This window comes from Vipera berus (genome assembly GCF_964194415.1).
Source record: "Vipera berus genome assembly, chromosome: 2".
Taxonomy (NCBI): domain Eukaryota; kingdom Metazoa; phylum Chordata; class Lepidosauria; order Squamata; family Viperidae; genus Vipera; species Vipera berus.
The window spans coordinates 104,562,038-104,582,793 of record NC_138203.1 but is presented as its reverse complement, the minus strand read 5'-3'; the positions used below and the strand labels follow the sequence as shown (position 1 = coordinate 104,582,793).

Genomic DNA, 20,756 nt, shown 5'->3' with positions numbered 1-20,756 from the left:
AGTATCCATAATATTCAGTTTTCAGGTAACCCAAAATTCCCCTATTTCATTATATAATAGTTGTCATATCTAAAATACATATATTGTTGGTTTAAATACATTTTTATTTTCACAAATATATTCTATTTCTCATCTTAGTGGTTCATCAATTATTAAGTAATTTTTATTATATCATTCCAAGTTCTATAATATAATTCAAAACTATGTTCTAATAGCTGATTTTCATTTCCCTTACAAGTCTAAATCCTAAATATAAAGTCAGTTTATATCTATTAAAGATTCCCCTTAGCCCATTAAAAAAAATAGCCTCTGTCATTATAAATCACAAAAGAAAAGAACCCATTTTTAAATCTAACTCTAGCTTTCTTTTTGTGCCAAGCAGGCTTCCATACCAGTGCCTTTAAGTTCTCAAATGAGTCTCCCTTCATTCCTACACACATTGTTTGAATCGAGGGAGACCATCCAGTGGTCAATTTTTCAAAGGAACTGGCCCCTTTATAAACATTAAATTGTTGCTCTAATAAATTAAATCCCCATGTTTGTTTTAGTATAGTTATCATTGCTTCAGTCTGGTCTTCTTCTTCCAGTCCCATCTGGCTTAGATAAGAAGTCATGCCGAGTGTTTTGGTTGTTGTTTGGCTGGCTGGATTCTCAGTATAGTGTGCTTGGAGATCCTTAAGACTCTCCATCTTAGTGTTGCTTTCTTCGGCTTCTGTTGTTTTTTGGATTGTAGGTTTTGTAATTGAGATCAAGGTTTGGGTATCAAAGCTCTCAGTAGATTGTAGTTGTTGTTCTTTAAGGTCCCCTGTTTTAATATTAATTTCTTCCTCTTCTGTTTGTTTTTGGATTGTCAGTTCATCAATTGCAGTCAGGGTTTCATTTGGTAGGTTTAAGCTGGCACCTTTATCTTTCAGTCTGGAGTTCAATAATTCAGTCGCTTCAAGAATTTTTTCAAGTATAAGTTTATAGTTAAGTTGTGGGTAGTATTCCTCCATTTCTACAGTGTTTACAGACAGGTCTTTGGTGGAGGCTATTTTAATAAGGGTCAGCAAATGTCCACCTCCACTATTCCTAGAAGTTGTTTTCATTGCCAGGTGTTTCAAGTTCTTATCTTTAAAAATAATGCCAAGGATAAGTCTGAGCTAGTCAGATGTCCTCAATGGCATGTAAAATCTTTTTCCAGACTCCAATAGACCTTTTATCCAGTTTGGATTTTTCTGGGGTTTTTTCCCTTTTCCAGCTTAAGGGGTAAATAGGGTGGTAGGTCCCCGTAGCAATAAGAATTTTTTGGTACCCCAAATATTCCAAAGGTGTAAATCCAGTTGTTTAGTTTAGTTTAGTTATGATTTTTAATTTCTTATGAGGGTTTAATTCCCCAAGTAAGCAGACGCCGCTTTTCCAAAAAAGGGGAGAGAAATTTTCAGAACGCTCCCACAGAAAAGTAGTTAGGGAAATAAGAAAGGTAAGATCTCACCCAAATCCTCCTTGTTGCTTTCGTTGTGCTTGGTTGTAATTTTGGCTTTTGGCAGGAAACGGCTTGATGATCGGCCATGTTAATGGCAGATCTTTTCTTCGTCGGTCCAAAGAAGCTGCTCTGGATCAAACAGGGGGCTGCCGCCCTTCTGCAATCACTCGGAGGGCCTCCTCACAGTCATTGCCCCTCCAGGGTGACTTTCGACCCTTTTTAGGGTCTCTCAACGGAGAAAAAACGGACTGCAGGGAGAGCACTCTCTCCTGAATGTCAGCCAGCGCCGCGAGTGCAAACCAGAAGCCATAGCTGTCATAGTCTTCATCCACCACTAGGTGTCAGCAACTATTTGTTTTTCAATTTAAAAAATGAACAATTATCTTTAAAATGAGTCTTAACCATTCAAACAATTTTAGATTTATCCAGATTTAAGTTTAAAATTTCAGGTTTTATATTATTTCACTTCCATTTTGATCCTCCATAAAAAGATTAAAAGATTAGACCCATTTAGGGTCCCCAAGCAAGGAGAAATTAGCCGATGTTTAGTTACCACGCAAAACCGGAAGCCAGTAACATGCTTGTGATAAACACATCTCTAACATCTGACAAAAATTAAAAAATTATTTTTTTAAAAAAATACAATAAAATTATTAATAAATAAAAAACAATATTTATAAAGAAAACAAACACACTAAAAGGGCAGACTCAATGGACCACTGAATCTTTGGCTTTGGCTTTCTGTATTTCTAACAGGTGAATATTATCCTATAATCTGTCATAATGAACTATGTTATCTATTTATTTTGTAAACCTACATGCCACCCATCTCACTTAGAAATGACTGTTTGTGGCTTATAATCATAAAAAGAAGATAAAACATTAAAACATGTGCATCCAACATTTTGGTAGTGTTGTGACTCAGGGTCAGCCGGTGGGTTCGGCACCCGGCTCAGATGTATCGGATGACTCAGATGAGGGGGAGGAGGTGTGTGTGGGTGACGAACCGGCTGATGATGGCTTGCAGGCTTGGCAGAGCTCCCAGCCGGGGCCCTCTTCTCAGCTGCGTGAGCCCGATAGTGCGGAGGATGATGATCCACAGCTGGCCCTGTTCAAGGACGCCCGACGCAGGAGGCAGTCGAGCAGGAACAAACAAAGAAAGGCTGTGGGACTCCTCGGGAGGAGGCACAGGGAGACCACGCCCTGAACTCTAAATAAAAGGAGTGTTTGGGGAGGGGCTGGTTGCTGAAAGCAACCCTTCTGCTTGAGGATTCAAGTTCCTGTGTTTTTGTTTCTTGTTCTGTTAATTGACTAATAAATCTTGGCAGACGCTTTTCAGCCTTGGACGCTCTCCAGTCTCTACTGTTAATAGGGGTTTGCCTTATTACAAGGCCGGTAGTTGGCTGGTTCAGAACAGTTTGCTTTCAGCCTCCCACCCCTTACTACTACGATGGAGCAGCTTCTTGCCGAGAATGCTCAGCTCACCCAGCAACTCACTTTGCTGGCAGCTCAGGTGGCTCAACTGCAAGCTCAGGTACATGCTGCACCCCCACCCAGGAGGAAATGTCAGATAGCAATGCCGGATAAATTTGCTGGCAATCCAGAACTGTTTCCTGCCTTCCTGGGACAATGCCAGCTTTTTATCAGCGTGAGAGCAGCTGATTTCCCCACTGACCGAGATAAGGTGGGATTCGTGTTGAGCCTTCTGTCGGGGGATGCAGCTCGTTGGGGCACGCCTCTGCTGGCACAGCCTAGCCCTTTGTTGGATAACTTTGGGGGGTTTTGTGACCAGATGCGCCTCATGTACGAGGACTCAATTAAGACGCAGACCGCCACCCGACGCCTGAAAGCTTTGAGGCAGGGTCAGCGCCCCCTGCAGGCCTATATCAGCGATTTCCGGCTGCTTAGCCAGGATTCCGCCTGGAATGAGGCTGCGCTCGTGGATGCCTTCCAGGATGGCTTGTCGGAGGAGATGTTGGATGAGCTGGCCCGCGTGGACATTCCCTCAGACCTGAATGGGCTGATCCATCTTTGTCTGCGGATCGATGCCCGGCTGCAGCAGCGAAAGAGTCGCCGTGCCACCCCACAGACCCCTGCCGCCCCTGTTGTGCGTGAGCCCCCAGTCCAGAGGGAGGAGCCAATGGAGCTGGGTGCCGCCAGGTCCCGTCTATCGGTGACGGAAATGGACAGACGACGATCGGGGGGGTTGTGTTTTTACTGTGGGGACCCTGGACATTTGGCCGCTTCTTGCCCAAAGAAGCGTCAGCGGGCGTCAGTGACCAAGCCGGCCCCGAGAAAGTCCCCTGCTTTGCTGTCGGGAAACGGCCCGAGCCCGATCTAGACGGTGTGATAGATCGGGCGACCCACAACGACCACGCCGAGCGACGCCGTTCCGACAGTGCCTGTGAACCTCCACGGCATTTGATTTTGGAGGCACGTCTGATCCTTCCTGGCAAGCCAGAGGGGATTCCGGTCCATGCCTTAATTGACTCTGGGGCTACCACTAACTTTATGGACTCGGCCTTCGTGGCCAAATGGGCTGTTCCCCAGTGTCCGGTGGATCCGCCCATGCTAGTGGAGACCATCGATGGTCGAGTGCTCCTGTCCGGGCCTATTACGGCCGCCACGCAACCAGTGTGTATGGCCATCAGTTCCCATGTGGAGGCCATCCAGTTCTACATCACTTCGGATCTGCACTTCCCCGTGGTCTTGGGACTGGCGTGGCTCCGGGCGCATGATCCTCAGATCTATTGGTCTCAGAACTTGGTCACCTTCCCAAGTTTGCAGTGCGTGGACCACACCCGCCATATCTGTGCCGGCCAGGTGGAGGGTTCCCCAGGGGTTTCCTTGCCTCCCGAACTGTCCGACTTTGCTGATGTGTTCAGCGAGTCAGAGGCGGACCAATTACCCCCGCACAGGCCCTACGACTGCTCCATTGATCTAGTCCCTGATGCGCCTCTCCCAGTGGGGCGTTTGTACTCCATGTCGGAGCCCGAGTTGGCTGCATTGCGGGACTTCCTGACAAAGAATTTGGCTCGCGGTTTCATCCGGCCCTCGTCCTCGCCAGTGTCTGCGCCCGTGCTCTTCGTCAAAAAGAAGTTGGGCGAGCTACGGCTTTGCTGTGACTACCGGAAACTCAACGCCATCACGGTGCGAAACCGCTACCCGCTGCCCCTCATCCCCGAGCTCTTGGACCGACTCCGGGAGGCTAAGATCTTCACGAAACTGGACCTGCGTGGAGCTTACAACCTCGTCAGGGTTCGGCCGGGTGATGAGTGGAAGACGGCGTTTGGTACTCGCTATGGACATTTCGAGTACACGGTGATGCCGTTTGGCCTGACCAACGCCCCCGCTGTGTTTCAGCATTTTATGAACGACATCTTTCGAGATCTGTTGGACCAGTTTGTTGTGATTTACCTGGACGACATCCTGATTTACTCCCCGTCGCGTGAGGCGCACCATCAGCATCTCCGTCAGGTCCTGCAGCGCCTCCGGAAACATCGGCTGTTTGCCAAGTTGGAGAAGTGCCAGTTCTACCAGGTGACCATCGATTTCCTGGGTCACCGCATTTCTCCTGAGGGCATCGCCATGGAGCCGAGTAAAGTTGAGTCGTTGCAGAGTTGGCAACCCCCGCGTCGCGTGAAGGACGTTCAGCGACTTCTTGGATTTGCCAACTACTATCGGACATTCATCCCTGGCTTTGCTGCCTTGACAGCCCCCCTCACCCGGCTCCTGCAGAAGAAGACTCGGTTCCAGTGGAACGCCCCCGAACAACAGGCGTTCCAAGCTTTGAAGGACGCCTTCATGAAGGAGCCCATCTTGAAGCATCCTGACCCACAACGGCCGTTTGTCGTGGAAGCGGACGCCTCCGACATTGCCATTGGGGCCGTGTTACTCCAGGCAGCGACGCCCAACGGTACCCTTTTCCCTTGCGCGTATCACTCTCGGAAATTGAATCCCTCGGAGCGCAACTATACCATCTGGGAGAAGGAGCTGCTGGCCATCAAGGCGGCGTTCGAGGCTTGGAGGCATCATCTGGAGGGGGCGCGGCATCAAATCGAGGTCCGGAAAAACCACAAGAATCTGGAAAGCCTGCAGACCGCTCGGAATTTGAACCAACGCCAGATCCGGTGGTCCCTCTTCTTTGCGAGGTTTGACTTCCGGGTGCGGTACATACCAAGCGGGCACAACCAGAGAGCGGATGCTCTGTCCAGGAAGCCCGAGTACACCCGAGTGGAAGACAAGCTTCCGCCCAGGACAGTGATCCCCGTCGAGTCTTTTGCTGCGGTGCGGGAGCCGGTGGATATACGGGCTCGGATCCGGGAGGCGCAGCAGCAGGAGGCGTGGGTGGCTCAGCGGAAGGAAGAGGTGGGGCCAGATTCGCCTTGGTCGGTCACGGATGGACTCCTGTATTATCGTGACCGGCTCTATGTTCCAGGAGGGCCACTCAGGGGACTCGTCCTCAGCCAGTGTCATGATAACCCGGCTGCGGGGCATTTTGGCCTGTTCAAGACTCTGAACCTGGTCTCCCGTACCTTCTGGTGGCCCCGAGTCCGACACGACGTCCAGTCTTATGTCACCTCCTGCATCCCATGCAGGCAGGCCAAGTCAGCGACAGGGGCCCCGCCTGGTTTACTGCAGCCTTTGCCAACACCCAAGAGACCCTGGGGGGCTGTGTCCATGGACTTTCTGACGGATCTACCCCCATCTTCCGGCTTCACGACAGTGTTTGTGGTGGTGGACATGCTGACCAAGATGGCGCACTTCATCCCCTGTCGCGGCTTACCGTCAGCTCGCGCCACTAGTCGCATGTTCATCCAACAGGTGTTCCGGCTGCACGGCCTTCCCGATAGAGTCGTCTCCGATAGGGGGGCCCAGTTTACAGCCCGCTTCTGGCAGGAGTTGATGCGGGCGTTGGACATTAAGGTTTGCCTCTCGTCCGCGCATCATCCACAAACCGACGGGGGTACCGAGAAGGTCATCGGCATCTTAGAGCAGTATCTGCGCTGCTACGTTAACCTGCAGCAGGACAATTGGGTGGACTATTTGGCCATAGCCGAGTTTGCTTTTAACAACTCGCAGCACACCTCCACGCAGACGACACCGTTCTTGGCCAACGTGGGTTATCACCCCCGGTTTTTCCCTCTCTCTCCCGTGGACTCACCGGAGCCGGCAGCGAACGAATTCATGGCGGAGTTACAGGCGATCCATCGGTTGGTGCGACGGCAGCTGGAGAAGGCCAAGGCCGACTACAAGAGGTTCGCCGATCGGTCGAGAAGGGATACGCCTCCACTATCGGTGGGGGATCGGGTCTGGCTGTCCACCAGGAACCTACCATCCACTCGGCCGGCGAGGAAGCTGGACCACCGTTACCTTGGACCGTTCCCAGTCGAGGCCGTCATCAACCCGGTCGCCTATCGTTTAACTCTGCCACGTTCCCTGCGCGTGCACCCCGTCTTCCATCGGTCCTTGTTGGTCCCCGAACAACCGGCTTGTCCACTTCGCCAAGCGGAACCTCCCCCATCAGGACCCCGCGATGGCGGCAGCACCCCCAAGTACGAGGTCGCCAGCATCCGGGATTCCCGCTGGCTGAAAGGTCGCTTTCAGTACCTGATCGAGTGGAAAGGGTACGGGCCGGAGGACTTCACATGGGAAGACGCGACCGCCGTTCATGCCCCTGCGTTGGTGACTGCTTTTCACGAACAGTTCCCATCCCGACCGCATCCGGATCGGCAGACCCGGGGGAAGGGCCCTGCGGTGCGGGATAGTGTTGTGACTCAGGGTCAGCCGGTGGGTTCGGCACCCGGCTCAGATGTATCGGATGACTCAGATGAGGGGGAGGAGGTGTGTGTGGGTGACGAACCGGCTGATGATGGCTTGCAGGCTTGGCAGAGCTCCCAGCCGGGGCCCTCTTCTCAGCTGCGTGAGCCCGATAGTGCGGAGGATGATGATCCACAGCTGGCCCTGTTCAAGGACGCCCGACGCAGGAGGCAGTCGAGCAGGAACAAACAAAGAAAGGCTGTGGGACTCCTCGGGAGGAGGCACAGGGAGACCACGCCCTGAACTCTAAATAAAAGGAGTGTTTGGGGAGGGGCTGGTTGCTGAAAGCAACCCTTCTGCTTGAGGATTCAAGTTCCTGTGTTTTTGTTTCTTGTTCTGTTAATTGACTAATAAATCTTGGCAGACGCTTTTCAGCCTTGGACGCTCTCCAGTCTCTACTGTTAATAGGGGTTTGCCTTATTACAAGGCCGGTAGTTGGCTGGTTCAGAACAGGTTGGCTGGACCGCATTGAGTAAGGGAAATTGTCTTGGACCACATATAAAATATATAATATAGTTAATGTACATAAATGACAAACTCCCTTTTTTACATGATCTTCTGGGGCCACATTGTAGTTGTCAGATCCACATGCAGCCTGCGGGCCACAGGTTGGACACACCTGCCTTAAAACAAGACATGTTGGTTTTGTCCATTTTTCCTAAAACAAACAAATCAATGCCATACAAGAAACTTGGTCAATTCATATTAACAGCCAGTTTTTTTATGGCAAGGAGCAGAAATCTATAATATATTGTTCAGATGTATGAAACATAAACTTAAGTGACTAATTGCTCTAATAGAAAAATCAATGCAGTTAGGATCTCTGAAAAATCCTGCAATTTTAAGATCTGGTTGCCAGTGATTTTGCTAAAGGATTACCTTTATCTCTATAGTTATTATTTTGGAAAGAAATATTGTATAAGCATGCTTACAACTTTTTCAAGGTCCTTTCTGCTTTCATATCCATAATTTTTATTTTCCTTTTCAGTTGCCTTTGCTTTTGTCACTGGTTCATTTTTTAACATTTTTGTTTGTTTAATAAATCAAAATATATTTGAACTATGTACAAACTTAATTTCCTTTTTTTTCTTCTTGCTTAAGGAAATGTTGCCCTGTGGGAAAAATCCTAGCAATGTGATTGTTGTCAAATTATTTTTATTGCATTTTTATTTCTAGATTACACTGTTGTACAATACCTCAAGGAGATTATTTTAAAGGGCTGAATATAAACATGAATTTAACTATAGGATTAACTTTTTTGATGTAGTAGCACTTTATGCTTTTGTGAATTTGCTTCTTTCTTTGTTTGCATGTGATTTTTTTTAAATAATAAGTGATTTCACTGAAATTCCAAAAGTTCTGTGAATAAGCCAGACATCAACTACATTTCTGGAATGAAGGCACAACCCAATCTAGAATGACGCTATAGAGCAGGGGTCTTCAAACTTGGCCCTTTTATGACTTGTGGACTTCAACTCCCAGAATTCCTCAGCCAGCTTTGCTGGCTGAGGAATTCTGGGAGTTGAAGTCCACAAGTCATAAAAGGGCCAAGTTTGAAGACCCCTGCTATAGAGACATTATTCGCTGTCACCATTCCCCTCCCGTGCATCTGATGAAATGGATGGTGAAATTCCCAAATTCTCCTGTTTTGAAAAATGGAGGCACTTTGAAGCGAGTACCTCTGAGCTTCTGTGAAACACATCTTCTTTCCGGAAAAAAACCAACAGCAAGAAAAGAGCACTTTGGGAAAAGGAATAAAAGGGGAACTCTGGCAGGAATAGCCAACATCCCAGAAGATAGAAGGTTCAAGATCCAAATGGATCTTGACAGACTTGAACATTGGCCCTATCTCACAAAATGAAATTCAGTGTAGAGAAAAGTAAAGTTTTACACTTAACGCAAGAAAAAAACCAAATCTACAATCACTTAAATACGAGCCAGCAGTATACGGTACTGTTTAAGGTATATATATAAAAAAAGGCACATGTACTTGTTTTAGGTTAAAAAACGGGGAGGGAGGAAAGATAGCCAGGACTACCTTTTTCCCTCTCTGCCATCACTCGAAATGGCAGGGCTACCGCCTCTGTTCAGCAGGACGAAGAAGCGGCCACCACCCGGTACACAGACAGAAGCGAGTCTGATGCAGAACGGAAGTCGCTTTCACTTAGGGCGGAAATAATGCCGGGTTTGGGCGGGGCCAAGAGAGGCGCCTGGGCGGTTGGCTGGAACCCAAAATGGCGGCTGGGATGTACCTGGAGCACTACCTGGATAGTAAGACCGGGCGTGGGATTCGGCCGGGAGGGAGGCCGCGAAACGCCGACAGACGTCTCGATTTCGTGTCGCTGGGTGGGCGCATGAGGTCAAGGGGGACGCTTCCTTGCATGTTCGGGCCATTCCTAGGTTCAGCAGCGGAGAACCTGTTCGGGAGGGCGCTTCGGCTCATCATGGTTGCCTGGTGGGTGAAGCATGATCTGGAAACCCTGAGGAGTGACTTCCCGCCTCTCGTATCTACCCGCGGTCGTCTCGCCGTTTTAGTCGGGGGCGTTATTCCTGGGAAAGGGGTGATGAGGGAAGAGGGTAGTAGGGACACGCTTGTGTCTATCCAGCTTAGGTGCTGAAATGGAGCGTTCCAAGAGCAGCCGAAAGATTTGCAGGAAGTTATTCAATTTCTTTGTTCAGTTTGGCTCAACTTTAAACCAAGGGTTGGAGTTACATGCCTCCTTCATTTTAAAAGCAACATTCAGTCTATATGGATGTACCTGTGCAGAACAAATCTTATGATTCCTTTATTCCTTTATTTGAATTTATTAGCTGCCCAGCTCCAGTAGACTCCAAGCATTGATAGTTATTGTACCTTAAAATACATGTACTTTGAAAGCTAAAATCTTTAAGGAAGAAGGCAGATCACCATAGGTAAGAAGACAGCACATTTTAAGAGATGCAGACAGTTTGCTGGCCATTTGCAAAACAGTTCCTGCATCAGTGAATACTATAAGAGACTTTTTATTTCGACCCCAAACCACCCCAGTGATGCCCTCGCTGTAATGTCCCGTTGCCTGGAGGCGGTTCGGGTCTGGATGGGGAGGAACAGACTTCAACTCAACCCTGACAAGACTGAGTGGCTGTACATTCCGGCATCCCGGGACATTCAAAATGTTCCATCTCTCTTTATGGGGGGTGAGTCTTTACCCCCGTGGATAGGGCGCGCAACTTGGGAGTCCTCCTAGATTCGCGGCTTACCTTAGAAGATCATATAGTAGCCGTGACTAGGGGGGCTTTCGCTCAGGTTCGCCTGGTGCGTCAGTTGCGGCCCTATCTAGACCGGGATGCCTTGTGTACGGTCACTCATGCGCTCGTGACCTCTCGTCTTGACTATTGCAATGCTCTCTACATGGGGCTTCCCTTGAAGACCACTCGGAGGCTCCAGCTGGTACAGAATGCGGCCGCGAGAGTTGTCTTGGGAGTTTCCCGGTACTCCCATGTTACACCTTTGCTCCGCGAGCTGCATTGGTTACCAGTTGTCTTCCGGGTGAGGTTCAAGGTCTTAGTGATGGTTTTTAAGTCCTTACATGGCATGGGTCCGGAATACCTCAGGGATCACCTGCTGCCGGCGTCAACTCCCCTCCGCCCTGCGCGTTCCCACAGAGAGGGCCTCCTCAGGGTGCCTCCGGTCAGAGAATGCCGGCTGGTGGCCCCCAGGGGGAGGGCCTTCTCTGTGGGCGCCCCGGCTTTGTGGAATCAATTGCCGGTTGAGCTCCGGATGGCACCGGATCTCCGCTCCTTCCGGCGCGGGTTAAAGACCCACTTATTCGAACAAGCTGGCCTGGCCTGATGGGGAGTTAATTTAGGGTTTTAAATATTTGTATATTTTATTGTTTTATTTTGGGCATTAATTTAATTCTATTTTAACTTTTGTATTTTTGTATTTTTATTATATGCCCTGTTCACCGCCCTGAGTCCTTCGGGAGAAGGGCGGTATAAAAATTTAATAAAACGTAAACTTTGCTGTAACATTTTTTTTTTGCTTCAGCAGACCAATCCCACTATGATGATTCGCAGAAAACCTAATTGAGCCAGTGTTTATATACATACAAACAAATGCATGCTAGTCACGTCTAGGATTGGCTGGAACTCTGTAGAGTATGCTTAGTGAGAAATGTAGTGTTTCATGTCATTTAAGATGCAGATCATCGTTAGAGTATTTTCTAATGCTATATTTGAATATAAAATTAAGTATCTGGCAATTTATTTGCTACTAACATATGAGTGTCCAATAGTATGGGTGTTGAGGTGTTAAAGAAAATAGCATATTATTTCCCCCTTGGCCGATCATCTTTCCTGTCTCTGGGTTCCTCCTTTTTAGGCATTGAGAATTTACCTTTTGAACTGCAGAGAAACTTTCAGCTTATGCGAGATCTAGACCAACGAACAGAAGGTGAGTCAGGATTAGTGGAAGACAGCAATTTGAATTGTGTGTCACACTTTTTAAAAGAGCATGTTAATTTTAATGTCCATTTCTGTTACTCTGGAATTTATGGTAGTCTTCATCAGACTGCTTTCTGCTTCTTCTAGATCTTAAATCAGAGATTGATAAACTGGCCACAGAATATATCAGCAATGCACGGACTCTATCTTCAGAAGAAAAAGTGGGTCTTCTCAAACAAATACAGGAGGCCTATGGAAAGTGCAAGGAATTTGGTGATGACAAAGTACAATTGGCTATGCAGACGTATGAAATGGTATGAGATACAGCAAGAAAACAGTGTTATAAAATGTAGCTTTCTGGGTCATTTTTCCCCCCATAAATTCATGAAATTTCATTCATATTCATTGGATTTCATTTATTATTCATTTTAAATTATTAGTGTAACCAGCTTCTTTCTTCTGTTAGTAGAATCTCCATCATGCTGATGAATTGACTCTCAACTCAAATAATATACCTGCACTCCTATTATGTCTGCAGGTAGATAAACACATCCGAAGGTTGGATACAGATCTTGCCCGGTTTGAAGCTGACCTGAAAGAGAAACAGATTGAATCAAGTGATTATGACAGTTCATCTAGCAAAGGCAAAAAGAGTGAGTTCTGCAGAGATTGAGGGGGAGGGGGCAGATCAGGAGAGTTATGAGAAATTAAGTACCTATCACATTTGGATTTGAATATTTAGGAGGAAAATACTCCAAAAGATTAACAAGGAGCATATTAGAAATTTTGCCCAATTCCACCTGATAAAGTAAGCTGAAGCTCATGAAAGCTTGTTTTTGTTAATAAAATTTGTTACTCAGAAAAGGTACTACCAAATTCCTCTCTTTGCTACAAGAAGGAGAAAGGGAAAACACTGCAAGTTTTCAATTTCCTATAGTCTTTGCAATAAAGTGCAGTTTCATTTAGATTACAATCTATTTCTAGCCCGGACCAGCCTCCAAAGACTAACTTTCAGTGAGCGTCTGTGGCTAAGGGTGGACTTGAACACGAGTCTCCCTGGTGTCAGTCTGGCATTTGGTAGCTATACTCTTAAGCAATACTGTTGGTTTAAATATTCACCTATTTTGAGAAAATATTTAGGTATCATGAAAATAAGATTGAAATAGGGTAATAGTCCTGACCTTGGAAGATAAGTGATTCCTACTGGAATGGTAGCTGAAAGCTGTGGCAGGAGAACCTTCTTCCATCTTTGGCAGGTGTGCTAATGACACTCTTTCCTGCATCAGGAGATGCAGAAGACAGTCATCTCTCAGTCAGACTACAGCACGAGTCGGCAACCCGCGGCTCCGGAGCCGCATGCGGCTCTTTGAGCCGTCTCCTGCGGCTCCCAGTCGCCCGGTGCGCGCGCACCTCTTCGAACGGGCAGTGGTGCGCGCGCACCTCTCCAAACCGCCGCCGTCCCGTTCGGAGACCTGCCGCGTTCGCCTGGCGCGCTCCCCCCCTCCCCGGGCCTAGACGGGGCTCGGATGTCAAACATGGACGAACGCGGCAGGTCTCCGAACGGGACGGCGGCTTGGGAGAGGTGCGCGCGCACTCTCCAAACCGCCGGCGTCCCGTTTGCACAGCTGCCGCGTTCGTCCATGTTTGACGAACGCGGCAGGTCTCCGGACGGGACGGCGGCGGCGGCTTGGGAGAGGTGCACGCGCACTCTCCAAACCGCCGCCATGCCGTTTGCACAGCTGCCGCGTTCGTCCATGTTTGACGAACGCGGCAGGTCTCCAAACGGAACGGCACGCACCTCTCCAAAGGGGAGACCTGTCGCCGCGCAGGTGCCTCCCATTTTGCGCATGCGCGTGAGTGGACGCACACGCGCGCACTTTTTGCGGCTCCCACTTTTTTGTTTGTGTGATGGAACCGGTTCTGAGTGGCTCTTTTCCTTTTTCCGGTTGCCGACCCCTGGACTACAGCAATTCACTTTATATGGGATTACTCTAGATGACTCTGAAGCCTTAGCTCAGGGGTGTCAAACTCAACTTCATTGAGGGCCGCATCAGCATTGCGGTTGCCCTCAGGGGGCCGGCTGGGTGTGGCCAGGGTGGGCGTGGCCTACTGGGTGGGCGTGGCTAGAGTGCGTATGGCCTACTGGGTGGGCATGACCAGCTCTACATCGTTTGCATCAAGGGTGCCTATGGGGGCCTGGGCAGGAGTGGGACAGATCTGAGGGTCTCTGGCAGAAGGAGGGTCTCTGGGCCAGGGCCAAGGCAGTGGGGGCCGTTCCCTCACTGTTTCCAGGATGGCTTCGTGGGCCACATGAAACCACTTCGCAGGCCGGATCCGGCCCCCGGGCCTTGTGTTTGACATGTCTGCTTTAGCTCATACATAATGTGGTCACCCGCTTGCTCACTGGTGTTAGTTGATTCAGCTGAATAAACCACATGTTGTAGAAATTGCTTTGGTTGCCATTTGGCTTCTGGGCCAATTTAAGGTGCTGGTGATTACCTATAAAATCCTATATGGCTTGGCCTCTCATTACTGTTGGGACTGTCTTTTCCAGGTAGAATCTGTCCACCCTACGCAGTCTAGCAGGGAGAGAATGCTTCAGGTGCCCACCCCGAAAGAGATCAGGGACATTCTCAGGAGCAGCCCCTCCCTCTGGAACAGCATGCCCCTGGAGGTCAGATGTGCCCCTCCCCTCGTGGCTTTTAGCAAAGTGATTGAGATAGTTCTCTTTCAGAGGGCATTCAGGCTTGAAATTCTTTTTAAGGATAGCAATAGCTTTTATGAACAATATCTCATTTTATTTATTAGTTGCTTTTATATTGAGATTTTATGCATGCCGTAATTTTATATATTGTAAGCTGTCTAGAGTTAACAAGAATAGGCAGTATACAAAAGTGGCTCAAATAGGCAGGGTTGGACCTGGCTACTACTTGGATGTGGGACCACTGGAAGTTCCAGAAATGTTGCTTAGACTGGATTGTTGGAAAACATCCTAGCAGAAGGTAGAAACAGACCACATCTTTTAACGTTGTCAAGAAAACTCTGTGAATGCAGTTACAAGGAGTTAAACTTTACTTATAAGAGTTGTTAGCTTATTACAGAAATGAGGCAATGGCAATAAATTTGACTTTGAAAGCCATTTGAAATTAATAGGCATAAGAGAAAAAATGCATTGAAATTTTATATCTATTTGATTTCTTAAATTCTAAGTTGCACCTGTTGTTTAGTTCTTTGTATTATGTTGGAAACGCATTATTTTGAATTATTTGGGGTTTACCCAGTAATGAATTAATTTTGGAATGCAGTTTTAGAGACTAGATTAGCATAATAAACAAGCCCCTTTTTCTGTATATTGTATACCAAAAGTTGTATTTGTGTATAATTGAATTTTAAAGCCATAAAATAATTTCTTAAGTTGTCTATGGAAATATGCAGGCGAAGAATATGGACAGTAGCTCTATTTTTATTAGATTGATATTCTGCCATTTATTTTTTCACATTTCTCAACTTCCCATCTTCCTCATGGTCTCATGGTTTCTAGGCTAGCTCCTTAACCACTTATACCAGACTGGCTGTAAGGGAAAAGGCTAATCACTTGGGCAGTTAAAAGTCAGGAAAACGTCAATATATTTCACTAGACTTTTAATTTATGAAATCAAAAAAATGAGCAAACTGAGGTCATTTTGCAATAGCATAGTATTTTTCCTGTAACAAATATTGTAGAAGATGAATTGCTCATTCCAAAATTATACTTTTTATATTAGTTGCCTATGTTTTGTACTACAATTTCTATTTTTTTCCCCTAATACCTCCAGGGTATTTTAAATGAGAAAGATGCTTTGTTGGAAATAACATGCCTTACATTGTTTTTGAAGGTCTTGGGCAGCAGTTGGGCATATGTAGTTAATAATAGAAGATCAGGGCTAGTTCACAAATTAAAATTTCAACATCTTGAAATTTATTTTTAATATAGTAAATTTCTTATTAGGTTGGCAAGCAATTTTAAGAAGATTCAGAGCTTAAGGGAGTGAAATGTGAGAGAACAAGGTATTTGTTAGATCTTCTCACAGACAAATTAGAAAATATTACAAAATACTAGATTTTGTAACAAATGAGCAGTAGAACATGCTTTATGAATAAAAAAATCAACATGACTCTACAAAGAGAAATAAAGAATAATATAAGAATGTCAGAAATGGAGAGTAGTTGACATTATGGACTTTGAAAAAAAAAGTTTTTTTGACATAATCATCATCCAAACTCTTGAATGAACTTAGTGAACATGGAACTGGATCAGAGGTAGAACATAAGCAAAGGTGGAATACTGGAGGTTGTGTATGGTACAATTAATTGGTTGATTAGCTGCAGCTTTTTGGTCTATACAAAGGTATTTTACTTGTACTTTTCTTTTTATATTATCCATACAGAAGGCCGTGCCCAAAAAGAAAAGAAAGCTGCTCGTGCTCGTTCCAAGGGAAAAAACTCTGATGAAGAAGCACCAAAAACAGCCCAGAAGAAGCTGAAATTAGTCCGCACGTGAGTGGGTGGGAAGAAGCAGCAGACTTAGGCCACTAGTTTGTGTACTAGTAGGTGTTGCTTGATCTTCCCTAGATCAGTCTACTCCATTTCCAGCACAATTGTTCTGCTCGTGCTTTCCCTAAATTTGAGAAGATAAAAGTTCCTACGAGGCAAGTTGTAAAAGGTGTCCCAAAGGTGCTTTTTCCAAAAGGCTACTGGACTTTCTTGGGTTTTTTTTTTAAGGTGTTTCACTTCTCGTTCTAGAAACTTCTTCAGTTCTGATTGGCAGGGAATGGAAGGTCATCTGGTCATTAGCACTCTCAGGTGCTAAATCTGAGACCAGTCATTTATTATAATACGTGGTTTATTTGATATAGATTGGAGGGAATTCTCTTTGGGACATTAAAAAAAACTTTTGCTAACTCAGCCTTTTCCATTTAAAGCAGCACAGAATATGGGATGCCTTCAGTGACCTTTGGAAATGTCCACCCTTCAGATGTGTTGGATATGCCTGTGGATCCCAATGAGCCCACCTATTGCCTCTGCCACCAGGTCTCCTATGGGGAGATGATTGGTTGTGACAACCCTGATGTAAGAGAGAGTCATGCTAACAGAGGGTGGAAAATGAGGGGAGCTAAACAGACAAGACATAAATGGCCTTATTACTTATTTATAAAATCAACTTTTTATTAGGATCCTAACAAATTGGCAGGGTGACACCTTTGCATACTTAAATTATTAAATTAGTCTTGCACTTATTTTCTAGATATATTTGTTTTTAAAAGTTAACAGCTAGGGAAACCCTTGGATTAGGAGTATTATGTGCTATTGCTGTGTTTAGGAAGAGGGTCTGTTTCCTTGCCAAGCCTGTGCTTTTTGCACCTTCAGAATGTTACTTTTCTGCTGTTCTGTCTTGGACAAATGCACTATTTTAAGAAATACTTCCACTTGAATTCATTCTATCTGAAGCCATTAAAAGTCTCTCTGGAATGTATTTCACTACATCCAAATAGCTGTATATATTTCAGTAGCTGTTCTATCAGTACTTCAGTCCTGACCCCTCTCATAAAAGAAGCTATAGATGGAGGCAGCACCTAGGAAAACAGTTATGCATATGTGTGCCAATAGTTTATAAACCTTTCTTTTAGACTAGGGATAGAGGATGCTGGGCATGCCTTTGATGGTTGAGGGAGAGAACTATTGCATGGGCAATATTGCAAAGGAAGCAGGACTAGATCATAAATGCAATGGAAAGCATACTGTTTTCTGCTGTATGGACTGCAGAAGATACTCCTTGAGTATTTTTAATTGTATTGGTCTTTGATTGTAAAGAACATTTGACTTACTGATTGACTGACCAGATTGCGGAAGGCATTCAGAGTTTTTAGAAAAGTATTAAGCATATCTTAGGACTTAGTCTAAATTTACATTTGTGCAATTTAAACTGCAGAAACCATGCTGTCAGTTTTTAGCACTTATGGTCACTGGTGCTCAGAAAAATGCTTCAAGGACCAGATGCTATCCTGGGCACTCATTCATTCATCCATGCCCTAAATTTTCCTACCAAAGTGCAACAGCCTGAAGCATTTATCAAGTCTGCCCCATGTCTTCACACAGAGAGCCAGTTTGTTCTAGTGGTTAAGGAGCAAGCCAGCAAGTGGGAGATCTGGAGTTCAGGTCTGGCCTTAGCCGTGAAAGCCAAATGGATAACTTTGGGCCAGTCACACACTCTCAGCCCAACTCACCTCACAGGGTGATTGTTGTGGGGAAAATAGGAGGAAGAAAGCGAGTTGGATATTTATTTTATTTATTTATTTATTAAATTTTTATACCGCCCTTCTCCCGAAGGACTCAGGGCGGTGAACAGGGCATATCTTAAAACTACAAAAGTACAAAAGTTAAAAAAGAATTAAATTATTGCCCACAATAAAAACAATAAAAAATATATATAAATATTAAAACCCTAAGTGATTCCCCATCAGGCCAGGCCAGCTTGTTCAAATAAATGGGTCTTTAACCCGCGCCGGAAGGAGCGGAGATCCGGTGCCATCCGGAGCTCAACCGGCAGCTGGTTCCACAAAGCCGGAGCGCCCACAGAGAAGGCCCTCCCCCTGGGGGCCACCAGCCGACATTCTCTGACTGGAGGCACCCTGAGGAGGCCCTCTCTGTGGGAACGCACGGGGCGGAGGGGAGTCGACGCCGGCAGCAGGTGGTCCCCGAGGTATTCCGGACCCATGCCATGTAAGGACTTAAAAACCATCACTAAGACCTTGAACCTCACCCGGAAGACAACTGGTAACCAATGCAGCTCGCGGAGCAAAGGTGTAACATGGGAGTACTGGGAAACTCCCAAGACAACTCTCGCGGCCGCATTCTGTACCAGTTGGAGCCTCCGAGTGGTCTTCAAGGGAAGCCCCATGTAGAGAGCATTGCAATAGTCAAGACGAGAGGTCACGAGCGCATGAGTGACCGTACACAGGGCATCCCGGTCTAGATAGGGCTGCAACTGCCGCACCTTGTCTGCTGCCTTGAGTTATTTATAAAAATAATAAAGGCAGGATAAAAATTAAATAGTGTGTGTGTGTGTGTGTGTGTGTGTGTGTGTGTGTGTGTATGAGTGTATATATATTTCCCACTGACTAGCTGTGGGTCACTTTATTCCATCCTCTTATAATAGCATATCAAAAATGTACATAAGTGGTCAGGAAAGAGGTTTTGCGTTAGAATCATGTTCTGTTTCCATTGGAAATGAAATTAGATCATGGCCAGTTGCCAAAAGAATACTGATTCATCTCTGTGATTTGTATCCTTTACTAGTGCTCCATTGAATGGTTCCATTTTGCTTGTGTGGGCTTGACAACAAAGCCAAGAGGGAAATGGTAAGTAACTGTTCTCTCTAATCCCTGGTCTTCTTTGTAGCTCTTCTGAAATGTTGGGATATCAAATGTTGGTCCCTGGTAGAGGAGGATGTTCTCAAAGAATCAGTTGGGTAGTCAACCAGGAGAATTACCCCTATTCGTTCATATGTTTATTCCTACATCAAAGTCTGTTAGCTATTTATAGGAGCTTAATAGTGTTGTGACATTTAATAATATTTATGTATCTGTTTGCTTTTCCATTCCCATGGACAGGGAAACAAACCAGGAAGCCAGTAACATTGCATTAAAAACTGCTGGCTTTTAAACATAATTAAAATATTAATTATGATCTCTCCATTTGGCCATGCATTATTGTCAGGGCTTTAGAACTCATAAACAGTTAAATCCCCAGATTTCTCCTACTAGCCCCATTAGTGATTTTTCAGATTCCTAAGGATCTTGCCCTATAAAAGAAGGAAAAATTGTTTGGGTACCATCCAGCAAGACAAAAATCTCTTGGAAAAGCTCAGATCATGGGAGAAATTCAATTTGACATATCAAGGGCACAATTTCAGCATCCAATTTCATTTGTAAATGCAATGAATCTTCTCCACGTAGCATTTGGAACCCAATCCTGCAAGACCACACGTTGGAAAACTTATCAACTGTATTATTCATAATTTGAATTCTATATGGTTTATGGTATGACTATTATACATACACTGGTTACAAAATATTTGAGAGTGGTAGTGTGAAAATAATACTTTAAAATATTAGGTTATTATTATTTTTTTGTTTGCAGAATTAATCAATTGTGTGTAACCTTTTTTTCTTTGATAAGTGTTGATCCCCGAATTATTGCTTTGCTTTTTCTCCTTGATACAGGTTCTGTCCTCGCTGTTCCCAGGAGAGGAAGAAAAAATAAATTTTATCATCTTCCAAGGTCCAGAGACTGTTTCCGAAACACCCAGCTCTGCAGTTGGGGTTCAGCACTCTTCTCCCAGTTCCTGGGGCTTCGTTAGGTAGGGGTCCCCACTCTGGGTGAGCAGAGCTACTTGTGAATGGTTTGTATCCATTTGATGGTTCCTGTGTGTACTGAAACACTCGCTGCTTTGTCCTTGAGGAGGAGGAGGAGAAGCTTGTAAGCCGCCCTGAGTCTTCGGAGAAGGGCGGGATATAAATGGAATTAAAATAAATAAAAAATTAAAAAAGTCAGTCGTCCCCTGTATAGGTTTTAAAACCTGCATCGGCTTAAAGGAACATCAATCGATTTCTTGGTAGGGGAATCATCTGATTGAAGAAACTGCAGTTTTCCTTCCAGACTTCCTAATTGGTGTTCCAAAGGAGGGGCCACCGAGTCAACCCTTCGTGCAGTATGTATTTTAAGAAGACAGGCTTCTTATTCTCCCTTCCTTCTCCACTACTACAGCATTCCATTTTTCAAGTGGAGGGAGCCACATAGAGGCAACTGAAAAGTGACCCATTTTTCTTTATGGGGAAAAATATTAAAAAGTGAAAAGAAAAAAAATTCCTGTCCAAAATATTTCATGGATTTTTGTAATGGAAGCCAACCGGGCTCCAGTCTTTTCTTGGTGGTGCTTGTTTTAGGGGGAAACCCCATATTGTAAAATATGTATTAAATAAAACCAATTCAACACATGTCATGAGTG

At 45.7% G+C, this 20,756-nt stretch overlaps 1 protein-coding gene across 3 annotated transcripts in view; it reads left to right on the top strand.

Annotated features, from left to right (window-relative positions):
* ING4 (inhibitor of growth family member 4) overlaps positions 1–20,745 on the top strand; it is a 31,410-nt gene extending 10,665 nt beyond the window's left edge. The window contains exons 1-8 of one of the 3 annotated variants that reach the window (XM_081319419.1): positions 9,492–9,556; positions 11,649–11,720; positions 11,858–12,024; positions 12,249–12,363; positions 16,138–16,246; positions 16,675–16,819; positions 19,046–19,107; positions 19,972–20,745. In XM_081319419.1, the coding sequence (XP_081175545.1) occupies positions 9,520–9,556; positions 11,649–11,720; positions 11,858–12,024; positions 12,249–12,363; positions 16,138–16,246; positions 16,675–16,819; positions 19,046–19,107; positions 19,972–20,011 (747 nt within the window). In that variant the 5' untranslated portion in view covers positions 9,492–9,519 and the 3' untranslated portion in view covers positions 20,012–20,745. Of the gene's footprint in view, positions 1–9,491; positions 9,557–11,648; positions 11,721–11,857; positions 12,025–12,248; positions 12,364–16,137; positions 16,247–16,671; positions 16,820–19,045; positions 19,108–19,971 lie in introns of those variants that run through there. The other 2 variants (XM_081319418.1, XM_081319420.1) reach the window with 2 other exon arrangements.
* Positions 20,746–20,756: the final 11 nt, after the last annotated feature.